This window comes from Neophocaena asiaeorientalis, unplaced genomic scaffold (assembly GCF_003031525.2).
Source record: "Neophocaena asiaeorientalis asiaeorientalis breed wild unplaced genomic scaffold, Neophocaena_asiaeorientalis_V1.1 scaffold14, whole genome shotgun sequence".
Taxonomy (NCBI): Eukaryota; Metazoa; Chordata; class Mammalia; order Artiodactyla; family Phocoenidae; genus Neophocaena; species Neophocaena asiaeorientalis.
In genome coordinates, this window is record NW_020175192.1 from 11202654 (window position 1) to 11217302 (window position 14649).

A 14649-nucleotide genomic window follows, 5' to 3' on the forward strand; every position below is an offset into this window, starting at 1 on the left:
TTTGAAAGGGAAAGAGTACATTCGGAAGTGTACCTTGTGTACCCTTTTTGAAGAGCTGATAAAACCAAGAACTCAGAAAGAAAGGAAAAAGGCAACACAAAATACGCCTCATAGTTTATTCATTTACTGATGGAAGAGCTCTTTAATTGCTCGATGAGAATTATGTAGAAATTATATGGAGAAGGTTCAAGAGATACCGTTAGGTCCATATGAGACACTGCTCTAGTTCTAAGATGACAAATCAGTTGTGCACTTTGTTTTTGATGGCATGATTTTTCTCTTGATCTCACTGTTATCCCTTTATGTGGTTGTATCTCAGTTATGTAAAAAATCATGTTGAAAAATTTGGTTAGTTTGGTTTAGCCTAGATCATTGGTTCTCAATGTGTCATTCTCCAACCAATGGCATCAGCATCTCCTGGGAATTTGTAAGAAGTGCAAATTCTTGGGCCCCTTCCTAGATCTACTGATCTGAAACTCTGGGAGTGCAGCTCAGCAGTCTGTGTTTTCACAAGCCCTTCCTTCAGGTGATTCTGACGTACACCACCGTGCCACTTACGTATGTTTTTTCTTTCTTTTTTTTTTTAATTAATTTATTTTTGGCTGTGTTGGGTCTTCGTTTCCGTGTGAGGGCCTTCTCCAGCTGTGGCGAGCAGGGGCCACTCTTTATTGCTGTGCGCGGGCCTCTCACTGTTGCGGCCTCTCCTGTTGCGGGGCACAGGCTCCAGATGCGCAGGCTCAGTAATTGTGGCTCACGGGCCCAGCCGCTCCGCAGCATGTGGGATCTTCCCAGACCAAGGTTCGAACCCGTGTCTCCTGCATTGGCAGGCAGACTCCCAACCACTGCGCCACCAGGGAAGGCCCTACATATGTTTTTTAACTTAATGGTTTGTCCTGGTACATCTTTCCAAATTAGCACATAGAGAACCTCTGTATTTTCTTTTTTTTAACATCTGTATAGTAGCATAGATGTGCTGTAGTTTATTTAATCAGTCCTCTATTGATGGCCAGTTGAGTTTTTCCAAATACAACTTAGTGTTGTAATAGTTCTAATAGTATGTCTTAATAAAACTAATGTTTCTGATTTTCCTTTTACAACAATGCTGCTTTTCTACACTGTGGTTTATCTGTAAGGTAAATTCCTAGAAGCCAACTTGCTGGGCCAGGGGTTTCAATGCATTTATATTGCCGAATTCCCTCTGTAGGAGTTGTATCAATTTGCATTCTTACCAGCAGTGTGTGAGAGGGCCTGTTTCCTTACAGCCTCACCAGTAGAGTTGTCAAGCATGGAATTTTGCCGGTGTGATAAGAAATACCTTAGTGGAAGTTGAGTATCTTTTCATATGTCTAAGGTCATTTGTAGCTCTTTTTTTGTGCTTTTTGTGTTCCTGTCTTGGGTCATTTTCTTGTTAAGTTTTTGGACCTGTTAAAATATTAGGAAGGCTAACTCTTTGTGATATGAATTGCAAATTTTTTTTCTCAGTTTGTCATTTGATTTTATATAGCTACAAGTTTGAACTTGGTTCTCTCTGATTTTTTTTTTTTTTGTGGTACGTGGGACTCTCACTGTTGTGGCCTCTCCCGTTGTGGAGCGCAGGCTCTGGACGCGCAGGCTTAGCAGCCATGGCTCACGGGCCCAGCCGCTCCGCAGCATGTGGGATCCTCCTGGACTGGGGCACGAACGCGTGTCCCCTGCATTGACAGGCGGACTCTGAACCACTGTGCCACTAGGGAAGCCCGGTTCTGTCTGATTTTATAGTCCATTCTTTTCATCACTATAATTGTACTGCCTTAAATAATACACATTCCGCATTCCTGAATAGATTAATTTACTGGTAACTATTATTTAATGCATCTAGCATTTTACCTTTTTTTTTTTTTTTTTTTTTTTGGGGTACAAGGCATGTGGGATCTTCCTGGACCGGGGCACGAACCCGTGTCCCCTGAATCGGCAGGCGGACTCTCAACCGCTGCGCCACCAGGGAAGCCCGCATCTAGCATTTTAAAAGTGTCTTCCAGGGAATTCCCTCGCAGCCCAGTGGTTAGGACTCTGTGCTTTCACTGCTGAGGGCCTGGGTTCAATCCCTGGTCAGGGAACTAAAATCCCACAAGTTGCACAGCGTGCCCCCCACCCCCCCAAAAAAATCATTAAAAAAACCTGTCTTCTAATAACAGTTTCTTGCTGCAATAGACACGGCATCAGCGAGGAGATACACATCCTCTTACTTTAGAAGAAATTTTGGATGAAACACAACATTTAGATATTGGACTCAAGCAGAAACAATGGCTAATGACTGAGGTAAGAATAGGCTTAAATTATTGTAAAAAAAAAAAATTGCTCTAACTAGGGTTTTCATATACTGAGATATGATAAATTTTGCTTTTTCTTAAAAGAATTGGTATAGGGTTTTTGTTCTTTAAACATACACATTTTGAGATTGACTTAGTTTCATATAACCTTATGTATCTATTTAAAAATGTCAAAGACTTTAGCATAAAGGTTATAAAGAAGTCAGTCATTGTACCAGTTTTTAACTTTTTACAGAATAATTGATGCTTATTTTGAATTGCTGAATTTATAATGTACATGTTGGCAGGTTGTATTGTTTCTATGTTTTAGGACATTTAAAGCATGAGGTGTTATAGGGAAACCAAGATATTTTGTTAAGTAAGATACTTGTTATACCGCTACTGCTATTATGATTTGATAGTGATGTTACTGCCTCTAGCAGATTACTTGGAAAAATAATCATGAACATTGTAATATGTTCCACACAACATTGGAAGAAAAGGAATCCCCAACCATCAGTGACCACGCTAATTTGGAAATGAGTAGCACTTTAAAAGTTGAGATATTTGTCTCTTTTCTGTTTAAGTATGAAATGACAATTTAATAAGACAACTTTCTAGGACCAGTGCTGATTCTAAAGACCAAATGTAAACTTCCTAAAATAGAATTTAATTTATTTTATCGAGCAAATATTGTTCTTGATTTTACTAATGTAAAATGAACCAGTTAGTATTGTTGTAGCTCATTATATTAGTGATATACAAATAGTGGTAATCCACATTTAAATTTTGATGTTTTACCTAATCTTGAAATTTCATGGACTACCCACATTAGGTAAAGTTTATTTTAATTACTATTCTATTCTCCTTCCTTTCTTCTTTCTGTTTCTTCTTTTTATCCTTTCAGGATCAGGCTGGCAGCTGTAGAAGAAAATTAATAGGGTTGCTCTTTCTTGAAGGGCTTTCCTTCTGATACTAGCTATACAACAGGACTGACTAGAAACATAATTATATTCAGTAATTTCTGCATTCCTACTCAGTTTCAATCTCAGCTGACAACGTTATAGGTAAATTTCTTATACACACTAGTCTGGTCCTTTTCAGTTCCTTCCACAGCTGCTAGTGCCATTTGATACCATGTGGAGCAGACTGACTATTGGTATTTTCATCCCACTGTAATGTTTCTCACATTATAATCCCAATATGTGATAAACTATACTTTGAGGGTGGGGTAGGCAGTACCCATTTCACTTTGTCTAGTGATGTTAATAGGTGTTTTATTGATCCTTACCTCTTTTGTCTTCCGAAAGAATATGGGTACAGCGTTCTTCAAAGCAGTTGTAATAAAGTGGTTTCTTTCTCATCCAAAGAATCTATATAAATAATAAACAGTTTCTTTTATAAAAAATGAGCACCATGCTGGTTTCTACCTGTTGTTTTGGATCCTGGATGTCCGGTGTTTTAGATCTTTTGGTATCCACAGGATACTTTTAGTTTGCCACTGTAATACGAGTATTGTGGTTTTTTAATAATTGGTAGAATTAAATAATGTATATATGGTATTTCCTTTTGTTAATATGTCCAAATTGTGTCACTGTTACAGGCATTAGTCAATAATCCCAAAATTGAAGTAATAGATGGAAAGTATGCCTTCAAGCCCAAGTACAACTTGAAAGATAAGAAGGCCCTACTTCGGCTTTTAGATAAGCATGACCAGCGAGGCTTAGGAGGAATTCTTTTAGAAGACATTGAAGAAGGACTGCCCAATTCCCAGAAAGCTGTCAAGGTAACCTCTCTTTTCTTTCTATGCCTTAATATAATTTGAATTAATAATATCTTTTGGTTTTAAAAAATATCATGACTTAAAAAAAGTTATTTTTAAAACCTCCTCCATCATATATACTTGGGGTTGTTACGAGCCAGTTAAAGATTTGAAATTTGTTTTTTGTGCTGTAGAGCAGGACAGAGCATAACCATTTTTGTGGAACTTTTGACAGCTCCCTTTTGTGTTGTTGTGTATGATTGATTCTTCAAAATATTTCTGGAAAGATTTCCTCAAAGACAGTCTTTTTCTTATAAGTTGTTATGTTTGTATTTAAGAACTCCTTCAACAACGCTTGTGCATATTGCTAACCTGAGGGAATCAGAGGCATTAAAACACAAGAACATTTATAATTTGGTTGTTTCGAATTCCTAAAGGGGCTATCAGTAAAAGTGATGGAGTTTACATTTCCTGTTTAAATTTTCAACTCTCTTGGGAAGGCTGCGAGTCTCTGTTATTCAAAATTGCTAACGATTGATGTTAACCTGTAAGCAGGTTCATTCTTTTTGCTACCTGTGGAGAAAACGTGCTTCTTTCTCTACTTCTTGGTAATTCAGTTACACATGTTAGCCTTTTTGGTATTGTCCCACAAGTCCCTTAGGCTGTGTGTGTGTGTGTGTGTGCACGTGTGTGCGTGTGCACGCACGCGTGCTTTTGGACTTTGTTGTTGTATTGATCTGTTGTTAATTGTACTGACTTTTTTTTACCTCCAATTTGTTATTAAGCCCAATTGGTTAATTCTTTATAGATTGTATTTTCAGTTCTAGACCTTTCTTTTTTTTTAACAATCCCCTCAAGAGAGGTTTTTTTTTTTTAAAATATTTATTTGGCTGCACCAGGGTCTTATTTGTGGCATGTGGGATCTAGTTCCCTGACCAGGGATTGAGCGTGGAGTCTTAACCACTGGACCACCAGGGAAGTTCCATCTAGACTTTTCTTTTCATTCTTTCTTAGGTTTCTGTTTCTTTTCTGAGATTTTGTTTTTTGTTTTTTTTCCATTCATTACAAGCATATTTTACATTACATCCTGTGTGTAATTTCTTGTAGCTGCTTTAAAATTCTCCTGATTTCAAGAGCTGAGTCATCTTGGGGATGGTCTGCTCTGAGACTTCGTCTCTTGAGTACGGGTCATGTTTTCTTTCTTCATATACCTAATTTCTGTTGAGTCTTGAACACTGAGTTATATGGCTCACGATTCTGTTATATTCCTCTAAGGAGTGTTTTTGTTTGTTTATTTTGTTTTTAAGTGGGCATTTGTCTTGACTAGAGTCAAACTTCAAACTTTGTATTCTCTGTGGTGGATGGCATACGACACATCTGTTTTGTTCTTTTAGCTCTATTCTTTTTAAAATGTCTTGTCCAGAGATTAGTATAGTAGTTTTCTTCCGGTGGGCTGATCCCTTAGGAGCTGCTTGGCCATTACCAGATGAAGAACTGTTTTTAAGATTTTCACTTAAGTGTCTAAACTTAACCTGCACAAATGTTGCAAATAATATGTGACCAAAGTTGATAAATTGTGCACTATTTGTAGCATGTTGAAAGGTAGAACTACTGAATCCTAGCTTAACAGTTGGGAGTGCTAGGTACATTTCCTGCTCTATTCTTTTTCCCATTTTGATACAGGCTAGTATTGTTACTCTTTGGTAGGCTTTATAGTACATTCTAAAGTAGAATAGTAACGTAAACTGATAATTGCTTTTTCTATTTTAAATAATTTTGTGATGTAAAGTCACATTGTCACCCTATTTTTTTTTTTTTTTAACATTTGGCTTCCACTTTTTTTCTTTTTCTTTTTCTTTTTTTTGGCTGCGTTGGGTCTTCATTACTGCACGTGGGCTTTCTCTAGTTGCGGCGAGTGGGGGCTACTCTTGGTTGCAGTGTGTGGGCTTCTCATTGTGGTGGCTTCTCTTGTTGCAGAGCATGGGCTCTAGGTGCGCAGGCTTCAGTAGTTGTGGCACATGGGCTCAGTAGTTGTGGCTTGTGGGCTCTAGAACACAGCCTCAGTAGCTGTGGAACACGGGCTTAGTTGCTCCGCAGAATGTGGAATCTTCCCGGACCAGGGATCGAACCTGTGTCCCCTGCGTTGGCAAGTAGATTCTTAACCACTGCACCACCAGGGAAGTCCGTTACCCTGTTTTTAATGGCTCTCTTCCTTAAGGAGTAGAGCTGAAAAGCGGTCATGAAAAGCACACAGTCTGTCATTTGCAAGCAGTATTATTTCTAAATTGTTCAAAGCCCCAAGTTTTAAAAAATCCTCACATTTTAAATATGTGAAGATATGTTCTAAGTAATTTCTCAAGGGAGAAATTTGGCCTAATTAAGTTAAATCCCTTCTGTGTTGTTTCCTTTTCTTCAGTTCTTGGTGGAGATAGAAGATAACTTTTACTGTCATTTTGTTGACCATATAGACAATGAGAGAAACCAGTGACTGTTCCAGATTATTCATCTCAGTAGTTGTTTTTTGGGGGTTTTTTAATAATTAAATTAACTTCCAGAATAATTTTAATAACTCTGTGTTTGTGATATGGTTTAATTTTAAGATGGTGTATTGAATCAACTAAGGGTTTTTTTAATTAAAAATTCTTCTTAATTGTAAAAAATGATCATAGTAAGTCTGGTTAAATGCGTCACATACATAGTTATCAAAAAAATTATTTTGTGATAAGAACTTTTAAGATCTCTCTTAGCAACTTTCAAATATGCAATACAGTATTATTATTATTATTATTATTTTTTTTTTTGCGGTACGCGGGCCTCTCACTGCTGTGGCCTCTCCCATTGCGGCGCACAGGCTCCGGACGCGCAGGCTCAGCGGCCATGGCTCACGGGCGCAGCCGCTCCGCGTCATGTGGGATCTTCCCAGACCGGGGCACGAACCCATGTCGCCTGCACCGGCAGACGGACTCTCAACCACTGCGCCACCAGGGAAGCCCACAATACAGTATTATTAACTATAGTCATCATAATGTATAGTGCATCTCTGTGACTTATTTTACAACTGGAAGTTTGTACCTTTTGACCCCTTTCTTGCATTTTGCCCACCCCTTGACCCACTCACTGCCTCTTGGAACCATCAATCTGTTCTCTGTATCTGTGAGCTCATATTTCTGTTTGTCCTCTGCCCCACCACCACACACACATGAGTATTCGTCTTTCTCTGTGTGACTTACTTCCCTTAGCATAGCATAATGCCCTCCAGGTTGATCCATGTTGTTGCAAATAGCAAGATTTTATTCTTTTTTTATGGCTGAATAGTTTTACTGTGTGTGTACTACATTTTCTTTATCCATCAGTAGACACTTAAATTGTTTCCATATCATGATATTTATTTATTTATTTATTTATTTAAGATTTCACATATAAGTGAGATCATACAGTATTTGTCTTTCTCAGTCTGACCTACTTGACTTAGCATAATGCCCTCAAGGTCCATCCATGTTGTCGCAAATGGCAAGATTTCATTTTTTTTATGGCTGCGTAATATTCCATTGTTTATATATAACACATTTTCCTTATCCATTCATACATCATTGGGCATTTAGGCTGTTTCCATATCTTGGCTACTGTAAATAATGCTGCACTGAACAAGGTGGTGCATATATCTTTTTAAGTTAGTGTTTTCATTTTCTTTGGATAAAGATACCCAGAAGTGGTATTGCTGAATCATATGGTAGTTTTATTTTTAATTTTTTGAGGAACCTCCATACTGTTTTCCAAGGTGCCTACATCAGTTTACGTTCACACCAACAGTGCACTAGGGTTCCCTTTTCTCCATATCCTCACCAAGACTCATACCTTTATTATGTTGAGGTATGTTACCTTGGTATCCACATTGTGGAGAGTTATCATAAGTGGATGTTGAGTTTTGCCAAATGCTTTTTCTGCATTTACTGAAATGATCATATGATTTTTATCTTTCATTTTGTTAATGTGCTGTATCACATTGATTGATTTGCAGATATTGAACCATCCTTGCATGCCTGGAATAAATCCCACTTGATTGTGGTGTGTGATTCTTTTAATGTATTGTTAAATTTGGTGTGTTGACTATTTGGTTGAGGATTTTTTGCATCTATGTTCATCAGGGATATTGGCCTGTAATTTTCTTTTCTTGTAGCACACTTTATCTGGTTTTGGTATCAGGGTAATGCTGGCCTCGAAAAATGAGTTTGATGAACTGCTTCAGTTTTTTGGACGAGTTTGAGAAGGATTGATATTCTTCTTTGTTCAGTAGAGTTCACTAGTGAAGTTATCTGGTCCTGGACTTTTGTTTGTTGGGAGATTTTTGATTACTTATTCAATTTCTTTATTAGTAACTGATCTGTTCAGAATTCCTATTTCTTCATGATTCAGTCTTGATAGCTTATATGTTTCTAGAAATTCACCCATTTCCTCTAGGTTGTCCAATTTTGTTGGTGTACGTTCATAGTAGTCTCTTATGATTCTTTGTATTCTGTGGTATTATTTGTAACACCTCTCATTTCATTTCTGATTTAATTGAGTTTTCTGTCCTTTTTTCTTGGATAGTTGAGCTAAAGGTTTGTCAATTTTGTTTATCTTTTCAAAGAACCCGCTCATAGTTTCATTACTCTTTTCTGTTGTCTTTTTAGTCTCTATTTAAATTTATTTCCACTCTAATCTTTGTTAGTTCCTTCCTTCTACTAACTTCATGCTTCATTTGTTCTTTTTCTAGTTCTTTGAGGTGTAAATTTAGGTTATCCGACATTGTTCTTGTTTTTCGATGTAGGCATTTATACCTATGAACTTTCTCTTAGAATTGCTTTTTTTTTTTTAACCTCTCATAAGTTTTGGTATGTTGTATTTTCATTTTTTTCAAGGTATGTTTAAATTTCTTCTTTGACCCAGTGATTAGCAGCATATTGCTTAATTTCTGCATATTGCTTAATCTCTGCATATTTGTGAATTTTCCATCTTCTTATAATTGATTTTTAGTTTTACGTACCATTGTGGTCAGAAAAGGTGCTTGATGTGATTTGTTAAGGCTCGTTTTGTGGCTTAACATATTAACTATCCTGGAGAATGTCAAGTGTGTACTTGAGAATAATGTGTATTCTGTTGCTTTTGGATGGAATGTTCTTTATATATCTGTTAAGTCCATGTAGTTCACACATTGATGCCTAAGGCTGAGATTATTGTCATCTAAAGGCTCATAGATTGAGACTTTATTTCTGTGATGAATTTTACCATCATCATTATAGTCCAGATTACTGCTATCAGGCTTTCTGCATTCTTGTTCTCATTAATTAATAATAATGAAATATCTTATATCAATTTTCTTGTCATTGCTAGAGTAGTAGAAAATGAAAAATGTTTAATTGTCAACTGTGCTCAGTGAAAGCTAAAAGATAGTAAAGACTACTCAAGTCTTTTATATTTTCTTTAAAGATGATGCAGTATTTTGGGCAGTGCAGGAAGAAAACTGAAGGATGGCTATTTATCTCATAGTTGCACACACATTTTTAGGTGATTTAATCATTCTTCCATTTTCTTACTGTTCTAGCTTTTCAAAGCATAATTGGAAATGATAGATGGATAATGATGAGTAACAAAATATTTCAAGGTAAAGGAAAAGTAAGAACAATGAGTTTCCACAGTTTTTCTCACAGATTAATGAAAGGGTCCAGTAGACCCAAATTGTAATTGCAGCATAGATTGAATTTTGTTCTATTTAAAACAGTTTTTTTTCTTTATGTACTTTGGATGATCTCTAAGAATAAAAGTCTCAAAATATCAATTCTTAAAAATAGAACTGCTCAAGAAAGAAACTCAAGAATTAAAATTTGGTCTAGTGGACCCTAATGGTATACTGAGGGTTAAAGGAAGTGGGAGTCCTTTGTTGTTTTAAAAAAAAAAATTTTTTTTTTCTTGGGTGATGTAATTTGGAGTTAACTGAAAATTTTTTCTTTATCTTTAAGGCTTTAGGGGACCAGATACTATTTGTAAACCGTCCTGATAAGAAGAAAATTCTTTTCTTCAATGATAAGAGCTGTCAGTTTTCTGTGGATGAAGGTGAGCCTTTCTGTATAGATACTTTCTTTAATTTGCAGACATGTTACAAATTTAGGGTGACAGAATTTATAATATTATAATACAATTATAACTTAAATTTTATAATACTGCTTTTTTAGCATTATCATCTCAACGCTAATAACTTCTATGTCTAATGTATTGTTTCTCACAATGCAGTTTGAAATGAGTAATTTGAAAGATTTTAGGTACAGTCATAGTATAGCAGTTCATGATTTCGTATGCTCATAGCTCAGCTGTACCAAGCAGCAGTTTATTTCTGTTGTTTTACAAATATTACTTCATATCTTGATATGAAAGCTTGTTTCAGGATGGGAAAAAGAATAAACTTTTTGTGGAGACTGATATTCTCTTAAATAACTTAGAGTTTTTTGATTATGAAATTGGATAAGAAAGGAGATTAATTTTTTCTTTCTGGCAATTTTAGAGTTGTATGCTAAGCTCTATGTTGTCTTGTACTAAATGTGTGATACTTACATTTTGGATTTTAGTTTAAAATATTTCATCAATATTTTCCAGTAAAATAGTAATTAAACAAGGGTTTAGTCACAAGAAATTTCTTTTCTATACAAGTGGATATTCTCATGTAAGCAATTATGTTTTACTCTAAATTTGTATTAATTTTGAAGTTTTATCAAAAGGCAAGAAAAGGATTGAATGTCATTTTAATTATAAAATTTCAAAAGTGATACAAACTCCCAGCAAAATATTCTAAAAATATAGAGGGACATATAGTACGATAGTAGTATAGACTGCAAACAGTGAAACTATTGCTGTAGTCATATTGACTTTTTTTTATGACATTAAATGAAAGAGTTTCTGTTGAATGAGTAATTTTGTATAAGAAGTGCATTTACAAATCTTGTCCCTATAGAGCCCAAACCTGTCTTGATTATGACTTGTAATTTGTACAGTAACCCTAAGGTTTTCTCTTATGTGTTATCTGGCTGTAGATAATCAGGCTTGTGGTGCTGTAGTTTCGTCAACCTAAGGTTACTTAGATGACCATGATTTTTTGTAGGAAATAGAATATTGTATTTTTGGGAAAATCTTCATCCAGAATACCTTGTATTGATATATAGTTGGTTCTCGATAAATGTTTGTTAATTAAATGGAATTTGCAAAGTATTCCGGCTCTTCTATAATGCCATTTCTAATAAATAAGGTAAGCTTCCTATATGTAAACAAGATAGTAGTCAGCTCCTTCTGTACATTGTAATGATAGGTGCTCATTTAAGAAAGATTTGGCTGAGCAATGTTTGTATTGCCTGAGTCTCTTTTACTTGGAATTTTGGTGTTATGTAAACTTTTATAATTGTCAAATTGATTTCTTCCTTTTAAAAACTTGATTTTTAAGTCCTTCTGAGTTTAAACAAAGAAACAACCAATTCCTTTATTCTTAAGCATAGTTAATCCATTTGAAGAAGATTTTCACAGTATTAAAAAAAACTTATCACAAGTATCACATGTTCAAATAGTAAGGAAGATCTTACAATAAACAGCAGATGTGCTTTTCCTTTCTCTAGTTCCAGTCCCTTTTTTTTCTGGCAAGTAACTTAACTGGTTTTATTTTAGATTCTTCTGGTGGTTTTTCCCATCTTGCTAAATAATATGCTCATACTGTTATTTTTTTTAACTTGAAACATCGTCTAATGACTTATTCTTTATCATCTCTCTGATTCCAACACGTATCTCTCTTTTCTACTTCCCAATATAGTACATCACTATTTTTAGTTTCTCTTTCATTTATCTTGGCACTTTCAACAACGTAAACCTTCTCAGTGGGAATTTTTAGTATTAAGTCTGTTCTGTAGATGGCAGCATAGTGTAGCATATCTGTTCTGGAAGCAGATGTTTAAATTGAGGCAAGTGTTTGATAGGAGAGAGATTGCAGTAGCTCTGTAAGAGTAGCATGAAACTGTAGGATTTCTTGATGGTATTTCATTGGAGAAATTTTAGGAGCACACTTGGATTTAGCAGTAACCCTCATAGTACTCCTTACACTAAGCTATTGTGATTTTTGTGTGCCTTGTGTGTGCTTTCTGTGGATACTATTGTTTTAACTTTGGTCAGTGTTTTCCTGTTTTTTTTAATTTTTTTTGCGGTACGCGGGCCTCACTGCTGTGGCCTCTCCCGTTGCGGAGCACAGGCTCTGGACGCGCAGGCTCAGCGGCCATGGCTCACGGGATCTTCCTGGACCAGGGCACGAACCCGTGTCCCCTGCATTGGCAGGCGGACTCTCAACCACTGCGCCACCAGGGAAGCCCCTGTTTGTGTATTTTTTACCTACAGTTCTGTTCCTTAGTATTACCTGATTTCATTTGCCATGTTATATGGCCTTTTGCAAGGCTTAAACTCCTCCCATCTCCTCATTACTTGGCTATAAAGACAAAATGAGGATTTTCACTTTTTGCACCTCAGATTATAAAAGTAATCATATATGCTTTTTAGTAAAATCCCACACATCTAGAAATAAGTGCTGTAAATAGTTTAGTGTTTATTTCTCTAGTTTACTTTCTGTATACTACAGGTATTCAGTGATGCTGTGTGGCTATTTATTTTTAGGATATTATTTATTTTATTGTTTATTTATTTATTTTGGTTGTGCCAGTCTTAGTTGCAGCACATGGGATGTTTGTTGTGGCATGTGGACTTCTTAGTTGCAGCATGCGGGATCTTTAGTTGCGGCATGCCTGGGGAATCTCATTCCCTGATCAGGGATCAAACCTGGGCACGCTGCATTGGGACCGCAGAGTCTTACCCACTGGACCACAGGGGAGGTCGTCCTGTGTGGCTATTTAGTATTCTGTTTTATAGGTGTCTCTGATGCATGGATTTTTAAACACTTAACATTGCTGCAGCAAATATCCTTACAGACCTGATATGGTGGATGTATGTATATGTATTTTTTATGTTAATGAAACAGCCATATAAATCAGGAAAATATTGGGAAGGTAAACAATAAATTATTTTTGCATCTTTTAAAGATCTTTACTGCTATTGGTGAAATACATTACTAGATTTCTCAATATTGAACCATCCTTTTAGTCCTAGAATAACCCTTCTTTGGCGCCTGTATTTCTGCGTTCCTTTTACTAATGTATTTAAGGATTTTTGCCTTTTTTGGTGTGCTTTCTCAGGGTTTGGTATGGGTGTATGCTGGATTCATAAAAAGAGAAGTGCAGATTTATATTTTTAAAATTTATTTCGATATTTGTAATTGTTGAAGCACATTATACATACTCAGATATAAATGGAATATAAATGAAATAGCTGTTTACATTTTTATATAGAATTATCATTGAATGTGATAGCTACAAGTGAACTAATGAAGGTGTGATTCATTCGCAACTTATATACCATAATTGGTGTTTTCCTTAAGTGATAAAGAATTCTTGGTAAAGTTCTAAAAAATAAAAGGTGTAGCTTTTCTGTGATTACAAAGGTTAATCATACTGTATTCATATACATTATACACTTTATATTCTTAGAAAATCAAGTGTGTATTAAACCAGTATAAGAAATACTTTGTTTATATACATAAAACAGAATTGGGTTCTAGGCTCAGTTTATTATAAGTTGGTATTTATCATTAATCTGTATACTTTCTAATAAGGATAGTTGGGAGGATGCAGGGTTTTTCAACCTTGGCAGGATTGATATTTGGAGCGGGATAATTTTTTTTGATAGGGTTGTCGCAGTGCATTTTGGGATGATTAGCAGTATCCCTCGCTGCTTTAGATGCCATTAGCATCCCTTTCCCCACAGTGTGACACCCAAAGATGTATCCAGACATTACCAAAAATTCCCTGGGGAGCAGAATTGCCCAGGTTGAGAGTTATGTTAAAGGTACAGTTTATGTTTATAAAACAGAAATATTACGATATGTTGTCTTCAAGCTTCTTTTCCTGCGTTCCTTCATTCAGCACATTCAGTGATATGAGGGATAGCAAAGTGAATGAGATTTCTGTCCTTGAGCCCAGGCGGAGGGTGGAATGACATGGGTACGCATATGGTACGACATGTCATTGTGGTGTTCATACAGTGCTGTAGAGACCCTGGGGCTCACAGCCACCCACAGGAACCTCAGGGGTAAGATGCTGTTCTTTTAGTTGAAAGTGTCGGTATTGCGTAAGTCACTAATTTTAAAAACGGAGGTTTTTTGTTAATGATTTAAATTATGTGTTTCCAGAGAAAACCTGTTGAAAACAGATACACATCTTTTTATATATATATAAATTTATTTATTTATTTATGGCTGTGTTGGGTCTTTGTTGCTGCACATGGGCTTTCTCTAGTTGTGGCGAGCGGGGGATACTCTTCATTGTGGTGTGCAGGCTTCTCACTGCGGTGGCTTCTCTTGTTGCAGAGCATGGGCTCTAGGCTTGCGTGCTCAGTTGTTGTGGCTCGCGGGGTCTAGAGCGCAGGCTCAGTAGTTGTGGCGCACGGACTTAGTTGCTCCGCGGCCTGTGGGATTTTCCTGGACCAGGG

At 36.2% G+C, this 14649-nt stretch overlaps 1 protein-coding gene across 1 annotated transcript in view; it reads left to right on the forward strand.

The window, feature by feature from the left end:
• The window catches only part of GTF2E2 (general transcription factor IIE subunit 2), a 68053-nt gene that overhangs the window by 28060 nt on the left and 25344 nt on the right, over positions 1–14649 (forward strand). The window contains exons 4-6 of the mRNA XM_024765166.1: positions 2191–2298; positions 3892–4074; positions 10047–10140. Coding sequence (XP_024620934.1) covers positions 2191–2298; positions 3892–4074; positions 10047–10140 — 385 coding nt within the window. The remainder of the gene's footprint in view (positions 1–2190; positions 2299–3891; positions 4075–10046; positions 10141–14649) is intronic.